The sequence below is a fragment of the Corythoichthys intestinalis genome, chromosome 15 (genome assembly GCF_030265065.1).
Source record: "Corythoichthys intestinalis isolate RoL2023-P3 chromosome 15, ASM3026506v1, whole genome shotgun sequence".
NCBI lineage: Eukaryota > Metazoa > Chordata > Actinopteri > Syngnathiformes > Syngnathidae > Corythoichthys > Corythoichthys intestinalis.
In genome coordinates, this window is record NC_080409.1 from 49,317,084 (window position 1) to 49,332,325 (window position 15,242).

Genomic DNA, 15,242 nt, shown 5'->3' on the forward strand with positions numbered 1-15,242 from the left:
TTTTGTTTCTTTTGGGAATGCCATTGTATTTCTACTTATATTAGCCCTTAAAATGCATATCGTATATATATATATGGTGGAAAACACAGACAAGACTGAAAAAGCAGTTTCTGCTGTTGCACTCCTCTTTAAAAGAAACTGCTGTACTTTAAGACAAACAACTTTTGTGTTTGATAGAACAATATGTCTATATGCTGCCATAGCAGATTCGTGGTGCATGAAGCCCCCAAACTATTTTTAATTTGTCCGTTTTACCCTGAAAACCCCCGTTTACAGACGTTGCGCAACCGCTTTTGTTTCAACCCAGCCATAAAACGAAGGTAATTTATTCATTATTCAAAATGCCTGTCGTTTTTAGCTTAGAATCATTAACTGATGTCTCATACTTCGTTTTTTAAAAAAAAACTTTAAAAAAATTATTCCCTCACATATTATAAAATTATAAACAAATTATGTCACAATGGAAAAAAAAAGGCGTTTGTAAAAAAGTCACGGATATCTACCTCATAACTATCGTTTAATTGTATTTTTTTGTTACTGTCGCATTTTCTACGATATGTTAGATGATAAATAATCGATCCAAACAAAGCCAAATTTGAAAAAAAAGTTTTAAAAAGTAAATATATGAAAAAGAAAATCTCGACCATTCCTTGATGTCTGCGATTTCTGCATCGCGACCCTTGTTATTCGACCATGTTTCACCCATAAAATTGCCCCAAAATCCAGCTGTGGCCATTCACAGCTGGTTCTTGACACTCAGTGATCCATGCTACATTGAGTTTTTGGATCGAAACCAGGTACGTACGCGATAATATCTCGTTAAAGTCATGGCGTCTGTAATTCTGCTCTCGCATGCTCTCACCTCCAGATAGGGTTTTGCTGTTTAAAAAAACTTTTTTTTTTTTAAATGCCCTCCTGTTCAAAATTTTTCTTCCCCCAGAAAATTGAGGTTTTAAACTTTCCCATGATGTATCACATGTGCATATTGGACAATTTTGAATGTTGGCTAAATTGGGGGTCTCAGAGCGGAACTTCAAGTCACCTGAGAGTTTTCCGCCATATATATTTTTTTAATTAAAAACCCGATCTTTTTCACCTGTTTCCGATCCTCTGAAAAATGGCGCGATCGGCCTGATTTCCGATCATGTGATCAGATCGCAGACGTCCCTCATTTCAATTAATTTATAAGATTTGCGTAACTTTTGTTTAATTATACTTTGCATTAGAGTTGTCCGATATTACTGGATGAGCATTTTTAAATGATATCGGATAATATTGACATCAGTTTTTTCTTTTTTCCTAACCTGTCCTGTTCAGCTGCCTGACACGGAGAATGAAAATCTGAGTCTCCGATTAGGAGCGAGACAGAGGAAGTACAAATAGCAACAAGAAATACATTGAACGCCTACACTAACTATATGTTGGTGCTATCGTTAACCAGTTGTATTTCCAGTTGACACCGGCAGAGATGCCCCGATCGATCGGGTCCGATCACGTCATTTTCAAAGTATCGGAATCGGCAAAAAAATATCGGACATGCCTTTTTTTAATTAAATCATTTTCTAAATGTATTTAACGTTACAGTCAAAATGTCTTACACTCATCCAGAGTATTTAGTTTTGGCTTAAACTAAGGCGATCAAATTTATCGCGTTAACGGCGGTAATAACATATATTTCACGCAATTATTGCATGCGCTGCACTACCCACTCATGCATTGTCGCGTTCAATTTATAATGGCACCGATTTACATATACTTAGGGTTAAAAGGCAACGTTAAATGAGTAGAGAGAATTTTGGCAGCCTTTGAAGCTTTTTTTTAATTGGCTAAAGCCTTACAATCCCTCTCTCATCAATTAGAAATATCGTGGGAAGCAATGTGGGGAAGAAAGGTAGTAGTTGATCTTTTTCTTAACACCCTATTTTATTTCCCACTGCAGAGAAGATATATCAATTGGTACCACTACGCACAGTCATGGTTGCACTTCCCATCATGCATTTGGCCAGAAGTTAAATGGCTACAGTATCATTTACTGAAAGCTCAACAAATACACTAGATGGCAATATTTAGTCACAATATACAAGGTCACATTTATCCTTTAAGAATTACAAGTCTTTCTATCCGTGGATCCCTCTCACAGAAAGAATGTTAATAATGTAAATGCCATCTTGAGGATTTATTGTCATAATAAACAAATACAGTACTTATGTACTGTATGTTGAATGTATATATTCGTCCGAGTTTTATTCATTTTTTTCTTAATGCATTGCCAAAATGTATATGATCGGGAAAAATTATCGCGAATGATTGGAATTGAATTGGGAGTAAAAAAAAGCAATCGGATCGGGAAATATCGGGATCGGCAGATACTAAAACGATCGGGAGCAAAAAAACATGATCGGAACAATCCTAATGGTAGCACACAATGCAACCAAAATGATGTACAGGACAACACATGGCATCACAGCCACTGATTCACGTACCATCACACGAGAGCCCATTGGGTGCCACGGTGAAGCCCGGGTCACAAGCCATACATGAGAAGGAGCCTTGCGTGTTGGTACAAATGCCGTTGGGACACAAACCTGGGGTCTGGCACTCATTGATATCTGAGAGACACCGGAAGAAAATTGGAAGATATTATCTTAGCTAAAGAATCCACATTGTGGAAATGCTATATCATCGCTGTCTGCTTATATTATTATCGGCGCAGTGAGCACACTGCATTAGGTGCGGTAAGTAAAGCTCTTTTAATTTGATAGCACTGTTTTATTATAAGGAATGGAAAGATAAGTACGCGAGATGATCGCCGACTGCAAAACAGCAAGCTATTTCAGGTGGTGTGTAATTTCTGCATAAACAAACAGTGACTGAGATAGCTGTTATGTGATCACTAAAAATTCCACAGACCAGCGCAGACTGTATTTTTAGGGAGAAAAAAAAGAGTGTGGGCCATCGTTAAGTGATGGCTCAGTTTTGCCTTTGGGTGAACGGAGGGAGTTCCACATAGCGAGCTTACAGAGGAAGGATGCACAGCGGTTGACTTAATTTCAAATTAAGGCCTTAATATTTTCCATCAAATCATTTAAATCCTATCAGAGGCTGACTTGGACCTGGGGTTGTTTTGTGAAACTTTTTCCCAGCGCAGGGACACACACACATAAGTGGGGGGGGGATCATCATCTGGGGCTAGATCCCCACTTCCATTAAAAAACAGTATATGTGGCCACATTTGAATTAAACAATCATCCGGTTTTCTCATTCTCATGAAGTCATAGGGATGCTAAATTCACTGGATTGGGCAAAGCAAACCTTGTGTTCCATTGATCTCACAAACCGTGTCGTGATATATTAAGGCACACTGTGTAAGAGTTCCTCTGTAATCAAGTTGAGGGTCTAAAGCAATCTTATTTTATCGTTGCCGAGATCCGGTTGGGTAATGACTATGATGACAGCGCAAATGAGACGAGATGAGAAGGTAAGCTTAAAAGTCGGTTTACCCTCGCAGCCATAACCGTCCTCAGACAGCTGCAGGCCGGAACCACAGCTCCTGCAGGTATAAGATCCCAGGGTGTTTGAGCACAGCTGGCCCGGGCACACGTTAGCTACCAAGCATTCATTCACATCTGGAAACAAATACACGGACACATCATAACCCAGATTGTCATCTCTGGCTTGAAAGAAAGACAGTAGTATGAAAAAGTATCTGAACCTTTTGGAATTTCTCACATTTATGCATAAAATCACTATTTGATGTGAGCTTATCTTTGTCAAAATCACACAGATGAAAAACCTGTCTGCTTTAACTAAAACCACCCAAACATTTATAGGTTTTCATATTTTAATGAGGATAGTATGCAAACAATGACAGAAGGGGGAAAAATAAGTAAGTGAACCATATCATTTAAATATTTTGTGGGCCCCCCTTTGGCAGCAATAAATTCAACCAGACGCTTCCTGTAGCTGCAGATCAGTTCGGCACATCGATCAGGCTTAATCTTGGCCCATTCTTCTCTACAAAACTGTCTTTAGGTCATGCCACAGCATCTCAATGGGGTTCAAGTCTGGACTTTGACTTGGCCACTCCAAAACATGTAATTTGTTCTTCTGAAACCATTCTAAAGTTGATTAACTTCAGTGTTTTGGATCGTTGTCTTGTTGCAGCATCCATCCTCTTTTTAGCTTAAAACTGTCTGACACACAGCCTCAGGTTTTTCTGCAAAACATCCTGATAAACTTTTGAATTTGTTCTTCCAATTATGATTGCAAGTTGTCCAGGCCCTGAGGAAGCAAAACAGCCCCAAATCATGCTGCTGCCTCCACCATGCTTCACGGTGGGGATGAGGTGTTGATGTTGGCGAGATGTTGATTTTTCCTCCACACATAACATTGTGCGTTACTCCCAAACAATTCAACTTTGGTTTCAACAGTTCTCAAAATATTTTGCCAAAACTTCTATGGAGTGTCCAAATGCCTTTTACGAACATTGAATGAGCAACAAATGTTTTTTTTTTTTTTTTTAAGACAGCAATGGCTTCCTCCGTGGAGTCCTCCCATGAACACCATTTTTGGCCATAGTTTTACAAATAGTTGATATGGGCAAAGAGATATTGGACTGTGTCAGTGATTTCCATAAGTCTTTAGCAGACACGCTAGGGTTCTTTTTTTACCTCTCTGAGTATTCTGCGCTGAACTCTTGATGTCATCTTTTGTGGACGGCCACTCCTTGGGAGAGAAGCAACAGTGCCAAACTCTCTCCATTTGTAGACAACTTCTCTGTGTGTCGATTGATGAACATCCAGACTAGAGATGGTTTTGTATCCTTTCCCAGCTTTATACGAATCAACAATCCTTGGTTGCAGGTCTTCAAACAGCTCTTTTGACCAACCCGGGATGCACATCAGACAATGCTTCTCATCAGTGATTTGGCACGTACCTGACTAACACGTTTGATAAAAATTGGTTTCAATTGCTCTTTAAGTCTCCTTAGGCAGAGGGTTCTCTGACTTATTTTTCCCCCTTCTGTCGTTGTTTTGATGCTATCCTCATTAAAATATGAAAACCTATAAATGTTTGGGTGGTTTTAGTTAAAGCAGACACTGTATTTTTATCTGCGTGAGTTTGACAAAGATCAGATCACATGTCATGGTGATTTTATGCAGTAATGTGAGAAATTCCAAAAGGTTCAGATAATTTTTCATACCACTGTACATCCTGCCTGTTTAAATCAGCGAAAATTAAGAATCAGTGAAGCTAGAAAACGTCAACACGTGTATCTTTCTAGTGGAGTTATCTGAAGCGTTTGGACAGCGCGCTCTATTTTAAGACTGATGCAAGAAGGAAATAATCAGCGCTCGAGGCATCGGGCTTGATCAGCCAGCTATGATGTGATGTCTGAGAGATGCGACATGTTGATTTGGTAAACCTGAACCAGATAGAAGCTCAGGAAACGGCACATTGACACATCGGTTCCGCTCGAGACAAACATCTGTGTGTGAGTAAACAAGCGTGAAATGAGCCCTGGTGCCAAAAATCTCACCATCGCACTGTTGTCCATCCTCTGAGACTTTGTAACCGGGCTGACAGCTGACACATGTGAAGGAACCCTCTGTGTTTGTGCATGTTCCCCTGGGGCACGTAGTGGGCAGCGCGCACTCGTCAACGTCTGGCACAGAAAAGTACAGGATATTAGACAATCACTGGGGTAAAAGTAGAATCTCCGACGCCAACAAAAACAGCTAATTCACCGTGACAGATCTTATCCATTGTTGATAAGACGTGAAGCTATGCACGGATCCTTTTAAAGCGTACCACGGATAGAAATACAGGCAGTTCTTAAAAGATAAATGTTAGTGTGAGTTGTAATAATTTGATATTAAAACCCCTCTTAATATTTTCATTTTAATAAAATTTGTAAAATTAGTTTAACTAGTAGGTCGCCCACTGTTGTTGACGACGCAATGCACTCTGGGCGGTGATGTCACTGGGCCACGCTGCCGGACTTCCACAGTGTCACTCTTTAACTACATAAACTACATATAAGGCAATACAAAAGTATTAGCACCCTTTGAAATATCATGTGATGCTTCCCTAATTTGTGTAATTAACAGCACCTGTTACTTACCTGTGGCACATAACAGGTAGTGACAATAACTAAATCACACTTGCAGCCAGTTAAAATGGATTAAAGTTGACTCAACCTCTGTCCTGTGTCCTTGTGTGTACCACGTTGAGCATGGAGAAAAGAAAGAAGACCAAAGAACTGTCTGAGGACTCGAGGACCAAAATTGTGAGGAAGCATGGGCAATCTCAAGGCTACAAGTCCATTTCCAAAAACCTGAATGTTCCTGTGTGTACCGTGCGCAGTGTCATCAATAAGCGTAAAGCCCATGGCACTGTGGCTAATCTCCCTAGATGTGGACGGGAAAAAAAATTGATGAGAGATTTCAACAAAAGATTGTGCGGATGGTGGATAAAGAACCTTGACTAACATCCAAACAAGTTCAAGCTGTCCTGCAGTCCGAGGGTACAACAGTGTCAACCCGTACTATCAGTCGGCGTAAAACTGAAAAGGGACTCTATGGTAGGATACCCAGAAGACCCTACTTCTGACCCAGAGACATAAAAAAAGCCAGACTGGAGTTTGCCAAAACTTACCTGAGAAAGCCAAAAACGTTTTGGAAGAATGTTCTCTGGTCAGATGAGACAAAAGTAGAGGTTTTAGAAAAAGGCATCAACATAGAGTTTACAGGGAAAAAAACGAGACCTTCAAAGAAAAGAACACGGTCCCCACAGTCAAACATGGCCGAGGTTCCCTGATGTTTTGGGGTTGCTTTGCTACCTCTGGCACTGGACTGCTTGACCGTGTGCATGGCATTATGAAGTCTGAAGACTACCAACAAATTTTGTAGCATAATGTAGGGCCCAATGTGAGAAAGCATGATCACCCTTAGAGATCATGGGTCTTCCAGCAGGACAATGACCCAAAACACACTTCAAAAAGCACTAGAAAATGGTTTGAGAGAGAGCACTGGAGACTTCTAAAGTGGCCAGCAATGAGTCCAGACCTGAATCCCATAGAACACCTGGCGAGAAATCAAATCAAATCAAATCAAATCTCAGAGACCTGGAGCAATTGGCCAAAGAAGAATGGTCTAAAATTCCAGCAGAACATTGTAAGAAACTCAGTGATGATGTTCCCAGTTATTTTGTCTAAAGGTTGTGCTACCAAGTATTAGGCTGAGTGTGCCAATACTTTTGTCCAGTCCATTTTTGGAGTTTTGTGTAAAATGATTAGGGCTGCAGCTATCGATTATTTTAGTAGTCGATTAATCGATGAACTAGTTAGTTCGAATAATCGAGTAATCGGATATGGAACATGAAAAATTAAAATACCTGAGCTGAGCCTCAAACGGTATTAAAAAATTAAAGAAAAGAGGATCTATGTACAACAAAAGAACAATTGGCTAACTTACATAGCAAAAGTCCGTTAGCTTAAATGCTATTAAAATGCTAACATTTTTTTTTACAACGCTCTTAACAGATGGTTCAGAAACAAATTTTCCCACAAAAAAACGCTAAATATACCTATAAACTAAAATACGAATGCATTAAAACACATTAGCGCAAACAAAAACTTAGCTTACTTTGGTCTTAACAGGGAGCAGTTGGATTCAGATATGTGAAATGAGGCAAACCAGAGGGCGGTGTATCCACCCTAATCAATAAAATGAAATGCAAACACTTTCAAAATAAACCATTACAACGCCACTTTAATTAAACGAATACTCAAAGCAACAAAATTTAATTCAAATATTTTTTTCTAATCGAATACTCGAGTTAATCGATTAATCGTTGCAGCACTAAAAATGATACCCCCACATGGTAGAAGATTCCTATAACTAGGGCGGCAGACAAATGAAAAAAAAAAAAACAAGGCAAAGATGCAACTCGCAACAAAGGGGTCAAGAAAACTGTCAAATGGCAGCAAGTTAATACCTCTGCAAGCCGCCTAGGATTGGTTTAAAGACACTGTTGATGAGCTAGAATTCGTTGCAGGTACGACGTTGGGAACTCACCCCACAGCTCAATAACAAAAAAATCTGACCACCAGCAGAATGTGACAAAATCATGCCAGTTGTCATACTAGCTTCGCTTGCTAGTTAGCGCAGGTATTCTCCCAGTCCAGTCCAGTCCACCCGCGACATCACCCCCAGCGTGCATTGCGCGTGTAAAACATAATGCCTAAGTAGATTTTTAAATCAATGGCAATAACATACAGTATGTGTTTCTAATAACATATTTTAGCAAAATAGAACAATTATTGCTTATTAGAGCCTACAAGTCTTTAAGACCGAGGTTCCCTTCAAAACAATTTACTAACCTTCACAAAGTTCTCCATCGTACGACACCGCGTAGCCCGTGGGGCAGTTCTTACATGTGTAAGAGCCCTCTGAGTTTAGACAGATACCGTTGGCACAGGTAGACAGCGACTGGCACTCGTCAATATCTGGGCGGAACACAACAATAACATCGTCGACATGTTCGGACCTCACGCGGATAAAATATGAAAGGAATTCTCAAGTTGGGTGCAAAGCTTGTCTTGTCAAGGTGCCCAGTATGTGTCAAAAGAGTACTTGGAAGGACAAATGGTTTTCTGGGCGTTGAACCTACCTTCGCATCTCCTTCGGTCTGCAGACACCCTGTAGCCCGCCTTACACCTGGTGCAGGTGTAAGACCCTGCATTGTTGGCACACACGCCACCGAGACACCAGTCACCCTGAGAACACTCGTCCACATCTGTTGTAATGGAAAATGGATATTTATTGTGACAGTGTTGGTGTGTACTAAAGAAGCACAATAATACCGGTTACCATTAACTATCAGCCGATTATAGCAATTATGACATCACACAGATAATCCAGATTTTAAAAAATCAACTGATAATGCAATACGATAATTGTATACCGTAAGTATAGTCCAGTGCGGTTTATTTGTTTGATTTATTCGGGTTGATAGGTAACACTTTATTTGACAGCTGTCTCATAAGACTGTCATAAGACCGTCATAATTATGACATGATACTATATAGGCGGTACTGAATGCTTATGACAGATGTTAAGTGTCACCCAGCAAATTATGTCAATAACCTCATTTATGTCCATCTTGGATCTTTTACATCCATTCAAAAGTGAGATAATTTTCCAGATAAAACTAAATGACATCTGTTATAAGCATTCATGAATGCTAATGACAGTGTCATGTCATAATTATGATTGTCCAATGACAGTCTGATGGTGCCACTGTCAAATAAGGCGCACCAGACTATAAGCCGCCACCCACCAAATTTGACACAAAAACGGCATTTGTTCATAGATAAGCCGCACTGGACTATAAGCCTCAATCGTCCTCACTGTATTATGAGTGTCTATCATAAGACCAAATGAACCACCATGAAACTTGGAACCAATTTGCTCCAAAACTTCATTACTTCAAGATGTTTTATTTGGCCAAAACTGCTCCCTTGGGGAAGACAGTCAACCTCTGCTGCCACCTACTGTTAATACTGTTGTTGTCCAACATGCCTCCTAGCATGCATTGCAGCGCTACATATGTAAATAACAATCAAAATTCATGTTCTGTCCTAATTATTGCTTCGGTTACTGTTCCAGTTGTTTGTTCTGGTATTTGGTTACACAGTATTTGACAGCGGTGCCAAAAGACTGTCATTAGACAATCATAATTATCACATGACACTGTCATGAGCATTAATGAATGCTTATAACATATGTCATTTAGTGTTATCCCACAAATCATCTCACTTTTGAATGGATGTAAAAGATCCGAACTGGACATAAACGCTAGTGTTAGTGACATAGTGTTAGTTAATGACATAATTAGCCAGATGACACTTAATGACATCTGTCATAAGCAATCAGTAATGCCGATGATTTTCATAATTATGACGGTCTTATTACAGTTTTATGACACCGCTTTTAAGTGTGACCCATTAACCCAAATAAATCAACAAATAAGCCACACCGGACTATAAGCCGCAGGGTTCAAAGTGAAGGAAAAAAGTAGCGGCTTATAGTCCGAAAATTACGGTAGGCTAATTCAATCTACAAATTTTACATATTGATCAGACTAGTTGGACGTTTGAACACCAATTGTTTAGTGTCAAGTCTTTTATTGTTAAAATGCATGTTTGGAACATAAGTGCACCTATGTGTGTTACAGCTTTCGAAATTGTCAAAAATGAACGAAGTAAAAAGCTTCAAAAACCACAATTGCCTTGTTTGCTGTCTGCCAAGCTAAACAACAACACATTTAGTGAGGACAGAACATGTCATTTTAATAAAATAAAGTAAAAAATTTGATGCTGTGAGGTACAATGAGGTACCGTTTTAGGCAATTACACAAAAAAATGACTGGAGACAAAACGGCGGACGAGACTACGGTGTCGTAAAGTTGAAATCACGTAAGTCTGGTACGTCGTAACCCGGGGACTACCTGTACTTCAGTGCAATTTAGAAATTAGAAATGTTACCTTCACATCTCAGCCCATCAGCAGATGGTTCAAAACCGGGATTACAGCTTTGGCATGTGAAGGCACCTGGCGTGTTGATGCAAATTCCTTCCGGACACCTTTTACCAGATGCGCACTCATTGATATCTAAGGGACAGGAAATGAAGCATGTTTAATGTTGCGATATTTCGTTACGTGGAAAAGCAAGATAAAATACACAGCAAACCTTCACAAGCTTTGCTGTCCGAGGTCGGTTGATAACCCTGATTACAGGTGCATTTGTGGGTACCCTCCAGATTACTACAGTATCCATGTTGGCACACCCCCGGAAGCAGACACTCATTCACATCTGGAGAGAAGACGTAGTGGAAAATGTAATGGGGCCTCCAGCCTCAGGAAATAAAAAGACACACTCGGACTCTTTGCAACCTTTTTCATAAAAGCTAAGAATTTGCCACGGAGCTTCTGCGGTAGCACGCGTGGAAACTATTTATACAGCTGTTACTCGGTCACGGATCTCTCTGGCCGCTGACGACTTACCTTGGCATACGTTGTCCAGTGTGAGTTTGTATCCTTGGAAGCAGTTGCACCTATAGGAGCCCTCACTGTTGACACACCTTCCACGGCCACATATGTTTTGGTTCAGGCACTCGTTCACATCTGCGGACATGGCAAGCCATGAAAGGACAAAGCATGCACATTATTGTTATTATAATTTTTTTTTTTAAACAGGTTTCAAATATGTGCCCCAGGTTTTTTGAAAGAATAAAAGTTATTTGCCAAAAAGTATAAATAGCCACTGTGGTTGTTATTCTGTGCTAAAGGGGAAATCATTAGGAAAAACAACATGAGTGTGTAAAATTAGAGGTTTCTTTAAATGGACAGAATAGTCCTTCTCATTTGGTACTTTTACGATTTAGGGCGACCACAGTCTTTTTCACTTTATGAGTCAGAGGTGTTGATCCATCATTGACTCATTGAGGAAAACAATGTTTTGCAATGAAATGTTTTTTGAATTGTTAACAATAGGAATGTCGCCGATCCACTTGATCGGAAGTTTATCACGTCATTTTTAGAAGATCAGAATCGGGTGAATAAGATCGAGTTTTTAAAATAACTACATACAGTGCCTTGCAAAACTATTTGGCCCCCTTGAATCTTGCAACCTTTCGCCACATTTCAGGCTTCAAACATAAAAATATGAAATTAAATTTGTTTGTCAAGAATCAACAACAAGTGGGACACAATCGTGAAGTGGAACAACATTTATTGGATAATTTAAACTTTTCTAACAAATAAAAAACTGAAAAGTGGGGCGTGCAATATTATTCGGCCCCTTTACTTTCAGTGCAGCAAACTCACTCCAGAAGTTCAGTGAGTATCTCTGTATGATCCAATGTTGTCCTAAATGACCGATGATGATAAATAGAATCCACCTGTGTGTAATCAAGTATCCGTATAAATGCACCTGCTCTGTGATAGTCTCAGGGTTGCCTTGTGTTGAATTGTGCTATATAAATAAATTTGCCTTGCCTTGCCTTGCCTTCTGTTTAAAGTGCAGAGAGCATTGTGAAAACCAAGGAACACACCAGGCAGGTCCGAGATACTGTTGTGGAGAAGTTTAAAGCCAGATTTGGATACAAAAAGATTTCCCAAGCTTTAAACATCTCAAGGAGCACTGTGCAAGCCATCATATTGAAATAGAACAAGCATCAGACCACTGCAAATCTACCAAGACCCAGCCGTCCTTCCAAACTTTCTTCTCAAACAAGGAGAAAACTGATCAGAGATGCAGCCAAGAGGCCCATGATCACTCTGGATGAACTGCAGAGATCTACAGCTGAGGTGGGAGAGTCTGTCCATAGGACAACAATCAGTCGTACACTGCACAAATCTGGCCTTTATGGAAGAGTGGCAAGAAGAAAGCCATTTCTCAAAGATATCCATAAAAAGTCTCGTTTAAAGTTTGCCACAAGCTACCTGGGAGACACACCAAACATGTGGAAGAAGGTGCTCTGGTCAGATGAAACCAAAATTGAACTTTTTGGCCACAATGCAAAACGATATGTTTGGCGTGAAAGCAACACAGCTCATCACCCTGAACACACCATCCCCACTGTCAAACATGGTGGTGGCAGCATCATGGTTTGGGCCTGCTTTTCTTCAGCAGGGACAGGGAAGATGGTTAAAATTGACGGGAAGATGGATGCAGCCAAATACAGGAACATTCTGGAAGAAAACCTGTTGGTATGTGCACAAGACCTGAGACTGGGACGGAGATTTATCTTCCAACAGGACAATGATCCAAAACATAAAGCCAAATCTACAATGGAATGGTTCAAAAATAAACGTATCCAGGTGTTAGAATGGCCAAGTCAAAGTCCAGACCTGAATCCAATCGAGAATCTGTGGAAAGAGCTGAAGACTGCTGTTCACAAACACTCTCCATCCAACCTCACTGAGCTCGAGCTGTTTTGCAAGGAAGAATGAGCAAGAATGTCAGTCTCTCGATGTGCAAAACGATAGAACGACTTGCAGCTGTAATTGGAGCAAAAGGTGGCGCTACAAAGTATTAACGCAAGGGGGCCGAATAATATTGCACACCCCACTTTTCAGTTTTTTATTTGTTAAAAAAGTTTGAATTATCCAATAAATTTTGTTCCACTTCACGATTGTGTCCCACTTGTTGTTGATTCTTGACAAAAAATTAAAATGTTGTATCTTTATGTTTGAAGCCTGAAATGTGGCGAAAGGTTGCAAGGTTCAAGGGGGCCGAATACTTTTGCAAGGCACTGTACATACCGTAATTTTCAGACTATAAGCCGCTACTTTTTCCCCTCATTTTGTATCCTGCAGCTTATTGTCCAGTGCGGCATATTTGTTGATTTATTTGGTTAATAGGTAACACTTTATTTGACAGCGGTGTAATAAGACTGCCATAAGACCATCATAATTATGATATGACACTATCATGGGCATTAATGCATGCAAATGACAGATGTCGTTAAGTGTCATCTGGCAAATTATGTCAATAAATCCATTTATGTCCAGCTCGGATCTTTTACATCCATTCAAAACGGAGATCATTTGCCGGACGACGCAAAAGGATATCTGTCACAAGCATTTATTAATGCTCAGCTCAGTGTCATGCCATAATTATGATGGTTTTATGACAGTCTTATGGCGCCACTGTCAAATAAAGTGTTGCCAAATACCACAACTAGCAATGAATGAAACAACTGGAACAGTAACTGATGAAATGATTAGCAAAGAAAATGTATTTTGATTGTTATTAACATCTGTAGCGCTGTATTGCATGCTAGGAGGCATGTTGGACGGCATCAGTGTTGGAAGCAGGTGGCAGCAGAGGTTGACTGTCTCCCTCAAGGGAGCAGTGATGGCCAAATGAAGCTTTGCAGCCAATTGGTTCAAAGCTTCATTGTGGTTCATTATGTCTTATGACAGTCTTATGATGTCGCTGTCAAATACAGTATTACCGGTTAATATCTTTTGGTGTAAATATCCCATCATACAGTGAGGAAGGTTGTGGTAGTCCAGTGCGGCACATCTATGAACAAATGCCGTTTTTGTGTCAAATTTGGTGGGTGCCATGGGCTTTACACTTATTGATGACACTGCGCACAGTAGAAGGAACATTCAGATTGGGTGCGCTCGGGCGGGGGGTCCCGGTGCCAGGATTGGCGATGGGGCGGCGTAGGGGCGGTCGCCAACGGGCTTACACTCACAAGGGATTCACACGATTACTGGGTTCTAGATTCCAGAGATGATTTGTGTACACTCTACCCCTTTCTATCACTTAGCTTATAGACTCCCCCACCATCTTCCCCCTCTTTCCCTGGTCAACGGGCCCCCCACATGGTGTCAACTAGAAATACATTTAGCTGACAATAGTACCAACATATTAGTAATTAGTGTAGTTAGGCGTTCAATGTATTTCTTGTTGTTGTTTGTGTTTCTTCTCTTTCTTCTCTTCTGTTCCCCCATAACCCTTTCCTGTTTGCTGTTTTGTCATAATAAATTAGGTACAGTGCCTTGCAAAAGTATTCGGCCCCCTTGAACCTTGCAACCTTTCGCCACATTTCAGGCTTCAAACATAAAGATATAAAATTTTAATTTTTTGTCAAGAATCAACAACAAGTGGGACACAATTGTGAAGTGGAACAAAATTTATTGGATAATTTCAACTTTTTTAACAAATAAAAAACTGAAAAGTGGGGCGTGCAATATTATTCGGCCCCTTTACTTTCAGTGCAGCAAACTCACTCCAGAAGTTCAGTGAGGATTATTCTTGCGTTAATACTTTGTAGCGCCACCTTTTGCTCCAATTACAGCTGCAAGTCGCTTGGGGTATGTTTCTATCAGTTTTGCACATCGAGAGACTGACATTCTTGCCCATTCTTCCTTGCAAAACAGCTCGAGCTCAGTGAGGTTGGATGGAGAGTGTTTGTGAACAGCAGTCTTCAGCTCTTTCAATAGATTCTCCATTGGATTCAGGTCTGGACTTTGACTTGGCCATTCTAACACCTGGATACGTTTATTTTTGAACCATTCCATTGTAGATTTGGCTTTACGTTTTGGATCATTGTCCTGTAGGAAGATAAATCTCCGTCCCAGTCTCAGGTCTTGTGCAGATACCAACAGGTTTTCTTCCAGAATGTTCCTGTATCAAAAGTATTCGGCCCGCTTGAATCTT

General features: G+C 40.3%; 1 protein-coding gene across 2 annotated transcripts in view; it reads right to left on the reverse strand.

The window, feature by feature from the left end:
* Window positions 1-15,242, reverse strand: part of LOC130930729 (latent-transforming growth factor beta-binding protein 2-like) — a 309,203-nt gene that overhangs the window by 78,317 nt on the left and 215,644 nt on the right. For both annotated transcript variants that reach the window (XM_057858789.1, XM_057858788.1), the window contains exons 20-27: window positions 11,069-11,188; window positions 10,755-10,877; window positions 10,550-10,675; window positions 8,674-8,799; window positions 8,384-8,509; window positions 5,540-5,665; window positions 3,501-3,626; window positions 2,484-2,609 (exon numbers count right to left, since the gene is read on the reverse strand). In XM_057858789.1, the coding sequence (XP_057714772.1) occupies window positions 2,484-2,609; window positions 3,501-3,626; window positions 5,540-5,665; window positions 8,384-8,509; window positions 8,674-8,799; window positions 10,550-10,675; window positions 10,755-10,877; window positions 11,069-11,188 (999 nt within the window). The remainder of the gene's footprint in view (window positions 1-2,483; window positions 2,610-3,500; window positions 3,627-5,539; window positions 5,666-8,383; window positions 8,510-8,673; window positions 8,800-10,549; window positions 10,676-10,754; window positions 10,878-11,068; window positions 11,189-15,242) is intronic.